Source organism: Microtus oregoni, unplaced genomic scaffold, assembly GCF_018167655.1.
Source record: "Microtus oregoni isolate MIOR12 unplaced genomic scaffold, Mior012 000012F_ref0000307, whole genome shotgun sequence".
Taxonomy (NCBI): domain Eukaryota; kingdom Metazoa; phylum Chordata; class Mammalia; order Rodentia; family Cricetidae; genus Microtus; species Microtus oregoni.
In genome coordinates, this window is record NW_024543071.1 from 45,309,687 (window position 1) to 45,316,927 (window position 7,241).

At 36.7% G+C, this 7,241-nt stretch overlaps 1 protein-coding gene across 1 annotated transcript; it reads right to left on the reverse strand.

Moving 5' to 3' along the window:
* Positions 1–4,934: 4,934 nt before the first annotated feature.
* Positions 4,935–5,861, reverse strand: LOC121454226 (olfactory receptor 5B3-like). The gene has a single exon (XM_041661473.1). The coding sequence runs from the start codon at positions 5,856–5,858 to the stop codon at positions 4,935–4,937; it is 924 nt and encodes a 307-aa protein (XP_041517407.1). The 5' UTR covers positions 5,859–5,861.
* Positions 5,862–7,241: the final 1,380 nt, after the last annotated feature.

The window sequence follows — 7,241 nt, forward strand, 5'->3', positions numbered from 1 at the left end:
GTTTCATGAAATTTTTTTTAAATAGCATATGATAAACTTTTTTTTTGAGAAAAGGAAAAAAAAGTATCTGCCTTCTACCAGCCTCCCATTTCCCTCCCCCCTCCTCCCGCCCTTCTCCCCCTCCCTCTCCAGTCCAAAGAGCAGTCAGGGTTCCCTGCCCTGTGGAAAGTCCAAGGTTCGCCCCCCTCCGTCCATGTCTAGGAAGGTGAACATCCAAACTTGCTAGGCTCCCACAAAGCCAGAATATGAAGTAGGGTCAAAACCCCATGCCATTGTCCTTGGCTTCCCATCGGCCCTCATTGTTCGCCATGTTCAGAGAGTCCGGTTTTATCCCATGCTTTTTCAGTAACTGTCCAGCTGGCCTTGGTGAGCTCCCAATAGATCAGCCCCACTGTCTCAGTGGGTGGGTGCACCCCTCGTGGTCCCGACTTCTTTGCTCATCTTCTCCCTCCTTCCGCTCCTCATTGGGACCTTGGGAGCTCAGTCCAGTGCTCCAGTGTGGGTCTCTGTCTCTATCTCCATTCATCACCAGATGAAGGTGCTATGGTGATATGCAAGATATTCTTCAGTATTGCTATAGGATAGGGTCATTTCAGGTTCCCAATCCTCAGCTGCCCAAGGAACTAACTGGGGACATCACCATGGGCTCCTGGGAGCCACTCTAGGTTCAAGTCTTTTGCCAACCCTAAGGTGGCTCCCTTAACTAAGAATTGTGCTTCTGTGCTCCCCTATCCAACCTTCCTTTATCCCAGTCCTCTGTTTCCCCAAGTTCCCCCCCTCCTCCCCTTCTCACTTTTCTCTCCCCATCTCCCCTTACCCCCATCCCACCCCCAACTCCAAGATCCCAATTTTCCCAGCAATACCACTCTTGGGAATATACCCAAGAGATGCCCTATCATATGACAAAAGCATTTGTTCAACTATGTTCATAGCAGTATTATTTGTAATAGCCAGAACCTGGAAACAACCTAGATGCCCTTCAATGGAAGAATGGATGAAGAAAGTATGGAATATATACACATTAGAGTACTACGCTGCGGTAAAAAACAATGACTTCTCAAATTTTGCATGCAAATGGATGGAAATAGAAAACACTATCCTGAGTGAGGTAACCCAGACCCAAAAAGATGAACATGGGATGTACTCACTCATAATTGGTTTCTAGCCATAAATAAGGGTCACGGAGACTACAATTGGTGAACCTAAAGAAGCTAAATAAGAAGGTGAACCCAAGGAAAAACATAAAGTTATCCTCTTGGCTATGGGAAGTAGACAAAATTGCTGGGGAGTAGCATTTTTCTAAGGTTAAGACTGAGGTTTAGTGTTTTTCTACTGTTGTAAAAACAAAAAATTAGAAAGTGATTTGTCACCATATCAGCTTAGAAAAATATTAGCAATCTATTGACCTCCATGACCTCTTTAGTCATTTTTTTTCTTTTTCTATTATAATAGTAGTATCATACATGAATTCCATTTTATAGAATAGGCTTCAAATCCAGAGGACTTTAAGTTACCCCCATAGCCAATCTATGTTTGCACCAATGTATCTTGTCTGGTAGGTGGGTATTGTTGTTCATTGTGTTCAAAGCTATGGAAGACAACTGAAGGCTTCTGGCACCATCTAGAACTGTGGTGCTCAGTTTCAGTCTAATTTCTTTATGATACAACAAATGAAAATACTATCTTCAACAATAAAGTCTTATCCACTATTTATACTGAGTAACCAAGAGGAATAACAAGAGTCTGTATAGTTTTAAGGGCCTCCAAAGACTCTCCGACCAAAAATTCATAGGGCAATATTTCACAATCAGTCCTGGGAATTTTGTAATTCAAGTTTTTAAGAGCCACACTATTTAGCAACACAGGATATCTACCCTCTAAAGCATTCTTCTTTTTGCTTGTAGGTTTTCATTAGGTTATAAACAAGTAGGTTTCTACACCTACCTGTGGGTCTCAGGTAATTTTTTTATGTATTGTTGTTAGGGACTATGCTGGTTTAGTGAATTAGGAGATCTAGAGTTTTCTTGCAACAACCATAACTTAACTAGCACTAAATGGTTATCTAGGATTTGAAAACCAGGAATGGTATCCTTCTTGTTGACAGGGTCTCAAGAGTAATTAGAAAATTGTTGGTTACCACCAAAGTATTCTTGTCACTATTGCACCCTCAGGGTTACTATGCAATGTTAGTATTTTATGTGGGTTATAGGCATCATATCTGGGTAGGATTCTTGGTTGTCTCCATCCTTTTGAAACGTTCATGGTGCCTTCTGGTATAATGAAAATTAGTCTGGGGGGGATATTCAGGTCTGTTTCAGATCAGGGGTTTATGGTCTCTGTTTCTGAAGTGCATAAATACCAGCAATAGTTACTATCTTTTCACCTCTAGGGGGGCGGATGAAGGCAACAACAGCAGATTGTATGGTTTGGGTGTCTCATGAATATTATTGTCCAACAACTCAAAATAATTCTTTTCATTTCTAGTATTGATGTTTCTGTTAGATAGACTTTGGCTTTTGGAGGAACCATTGTCAACCCATACGAAAAAAAGTGTTTTTGACTATATATGTATGTGTGTGTGTGTGTGTGTGTGTGTGTGTGTGTGTGTATGACTATATGTGTGTGTATATATATATATATATATATATATATATATAATTATGTATATGGTAGGGTTTGTTTGAGTAAATAATTAATAATATAGCTCCTTATGACTTTTTCAGACTTCTTTTTTTTTTTTTTTGGTTTTTTTCGAGACAGGGTTTCTCTGTGGCTTTGGAGCCTCTCCTGGAACTAGCTCTTGTAGACCAGACTGGTCTCGAACTCACAGAGATCCGCCTGCCTCTGCCTCCCGAGTGCTCAGACTTCTTAATAGTTGTTTTATACACCTCTCTCTTTCTTCTATCTCTCTATCTTCATCCTAAATTTCCCCCCTTTTGCTAATTTCCATATGATTTTACTTGCATCCTGATATTTCCCATCAGTCTCCTCCCATGAAGACCAAGAACCATAACCAATGAAAATGCACAGTTGTGAAACCCCATCCCAGTAAATACATATACAAAACACTCATGCCCTTAAGTCTCAGAAACATTGTTGAAGAGGATGTAGAATGAGTGTAAGATACAGAATCAGGGAGTTTGCTATGAGATTCTGTCTCCTAGTAACAACAAAACCTATGTCCATGAAGTATCACCTACATGATTGATCAAATGTGAACTGAAAAACTATAACAATGAACATGCCAAAGTGGACCCACAGTGCCTCAAGCCTACTGACACAGCTATAGGCACCTGAGAAAAATTGGGATCATAAAAGTAGTTTTACCTATGGAGCAGCTTCCCAATTTGACATTCAGTACCAAGGCATGAAAACATACATACAAGTAACATTAAATGGACTGAACTGGCATATTTAGGAATATAAACATATATATATATATATATATATACTCATGTATGCATGCAATAACAAATGGGCTATGAATTTGCAAGACAATAGAGGGGGTATATGTAAAAGTTTGGAAGTAGGAAAGAGGAGTAATAAATGATATAATTATGTTATAATCTCAAAAAAAGAAAAAAATTGAAGCAAAAAGAAGTAGGTTTCTACCTGGTGGTTTCACACACCCTTCATTTACCTAACTATCTTCTGTTCCATATTCTCCCTATCCCTGATTAAGCCTTATTGATCTCAAGTCACATTAATGTTGTTTATAAATAATTGAATATTTGTATAAATCATTATTATATATAAAATATTTGAGTACTATATTTTCTTTATTGTACCATCACCTGAGAACATTTATATTTTCTTTCCATTCCCTGAGTATTATGATAACCACTGGAAGGATTGTGTAGTGCCATGATTTGTTGTTGGGTCCAAACTCATTTTATTTCTTTTGAACGCTTACTCAGTAGCAGAATATGGGTTCTCGCTAAAATTATATGTGGTAGTTATGTTAATCATATCCCAGGATTCCAGATACTGGGCATACTTATCGGATTTCACATAACTGCTAGGGATCAAAACTCATATTTGTACAGCAAGCTCTTTATCCACTGAGTAATCTCCCAAACTTTGCAGATTAATTGTTTTTGCTCTAAATTCATGAGATTAAGAAAGATGGTAAGACCTATGTTGAACCAGTTCTATGATAAACAGTCCGGAGGTAGAGCTGAATGAATCAACTTGAGCTCAAATACCTGACAATGATGAGGAAAAACTATAATTATTGTATTCTTGGAAACTGAGAAAATGAGTGGGTATGGGAGAAGAAAGGGGATAAATATCACTTAATAACTAATTTAAAGAAGGAGGTAACTCCTTTTTCCACAACTTTCTAGTTTATCCAGATCAGCACTCCTTGGGTTAGATGATGAGGAAAACTGACATTTTTAAGGTAACTCTGCTTGTTTCAAGTAGAACTCTTTAAATATAACCTCATATTCTAGTCATTAAACAACATTAAATGTTTTCTATGTTCATTTGGATATCTCTATGAAATTAGCACAATTAAATGAACACAAAGGTAGGCATATAATACAAATTAATGTTACATTTTATTCTGAGAATTTTCTGACATCCATTTGTATAAGTCGTCCCTTTAACTGTTTGCTCAATGCACCTGTATACATAGATTTATATTGATGTAACAGGAAAATATTGCATAAAAAGTGATTAATTATGATAATGTAATAATTTAGGTATTTCACAATCTATCCTGAATTTATCACATATATTTTATTCAGGTTTCACTCCTCTGAACAAAACATCATCTTTTTGACAGGAACACACATTGCAGGGATAAAGATGTCACTTCAAGTTACTGAATTCAATGTAGCAGGGAAATATGCGATTCAGTATAGAGTTAAGAAGAGAGAAATTATTCCAGATGGTGTGTATCCCAAAAAGTTAAAATTAAAGCTTCAGCATTATTTTGACCTCAATACAATCTTTGTGAATGCATTCTTCACTTCCTTATTCCTTAGGCTGTAGACTAGAGGGTTCAACATGGGTATGACCATGGTGTAAAAGACAGATACAATTTTGTCAGTGTCCATGGAGTGACTGGAGCTGGGCTGCAAGTACATGAATATGAGTGTACCGTAGAAAATGGAGACAGCCGTGAAATGGGAGGCACAAGTGGAGAGAGCTTTGCGATATGCTGCAACAGAGTTCATCTTTAGAATGTTGGCAAAAATGAACGTGTAGGATATTAAGATAAGTATAAGAGCAAAAAAAATATTGAAGCTGGCCACATAAATAAGAACTAGTTCATTGACATGTCTATCAGAGCAAGATACAAGCATGACTGCTGGAATATCACAGAAAAAATGATGGACCACATTGTACACACAGAAGGAGAGAGTTAAAACATCCGCAGTATAGATGGAAGCATTCAGGAAACCACAGATAAAACAGCCAATGACTAAACATGCACATACATTTGTTGTCATGGTGCTGGCATAGTGTAGGGGCTTACATACTGCTACATAGCGATCATAGGCCATTGAGACCAAAAGGTAGTTCTCCACATTGGCAAAGGTTGCAAAAAAGAAAATCTGAGAGGCACAAGCATTGTAGGACATGATCTTGTCTCCTGAAAGGAATCCAGCTATGACCTTTGGAGTGACCGTTGAAGAGTAACAGAAGTCCACTAAAGACAGGTTACTGAGAAAAATGTACATGGGAGTGTGAAGCCGAGAGTCAAAGAGAATCAATAGGAACATCCCCAGGTTCCCCACCAGGGTGATGGTATAGATGAGGAGGAAGATGATGAAGAGGGGAAGTTGCAGGTGTGGGTCATTGGTGAGTCCCAAAAAGATGAACAATGTCACTTCTGTCTTGTTCTCCATCAATGATATCAGTTAGTCAACAAGAGGCCTTAAATGATTTTTAAAAAGAGAGACAAATAAGGGGCAGGAGAGATGTTTCAGCAGTTTTAAGTACTGGCTCTTCTATTCCAAATGACTCAGCACCTACATGACAGTTCACAACTGTCTGTAATTCCAGTACCAGGGGATCTGACACCTTCTTCTAGCTACTTCAAGCATGAGACACGCATGGTGCACAGACATACATGTAGGTAAAGCAAAAATACACATAGAATTATTTTTTTAAAAAACTTTAAGAATTGGTTCTTAAAGGAATTAGAATCTGTAAAATCCTAATTCATTTTCTACCAAAATAAAAATTATTTATAGAATTATATGTGTGTTTTAACCAGATGCAGAAAGCTTAATAAATGTGTGAAATGATTCATTTTAATTTATCTATGTGCCAGTTCACTTTTCTTGGGCTCTGTAAAACTAACATTACTGGCTGCTCTGAAAAAAAAAAACAAAAAAAACCTATAGAAACATCCTGTTCTCTGTCAATGACATAATGACTTTGATAAATTGCTACATCCATCTAAATTTTGAAGCAAAAGAGATAAAAAATTTCTACATATTTGAATAACATAATTTCCAATTTTTGTTTTGAATATTTTCACCCATTGCAAGCTAATGATCAAAAATAATTTACCTTAACTATAATGAATATTTTTTCTTCTGTTTATTTTCAGTGAACTGAGTGTAATTAAGATATATATTAATTTTAATTATAATTTAAATATAATCTTGGTTACTATATAGTTGTTCTCATTAAAAATCAAGTAAATGAGTTCTCCAAAACTGTGAAATGTTTGTGCTGAGTACTAAAAGGTTCTGAATGCAGTAATGAGCTTTAATTGCATTTTAACTTTTCTTGGCACACACATTGTCATGCCTTTAATGTAGCAAATCTCCATACATTGATAAGGATATAACCAGAACCAAGAAGTTATGATTAGTTCAACTAAGGCTTTATCTTGAATCAATATTTCTAAATATTGTACATAATAGATTTTTTGAACTTACAGGTATGTTAGAAAAGTGTTCAACCTCAGAAGCAGTTTATAATTAAAAAAAAAACATTAACTTAAACCCAGAGAGATCAAGTTCTTAGAAGAGATACATATTGAGATCATCCAATGACTACCTAGAAAGTACCTAACTCTTCTAAATACAGTATAGCCATCTACAAAATAAAGACCTACTTGGGATATTATTGTGAAAGCATAATAGGGTATCAAAGGCAATGCATCCTCTCCAGCATAAGTTGCCATAAATGTTTTTGATCTTGGCCATTCTTACAGGCATAAGATGGAATCTCAGAGTTCTTTTGATTTGAATTTCTCTGATGGCTAAGGATATTGA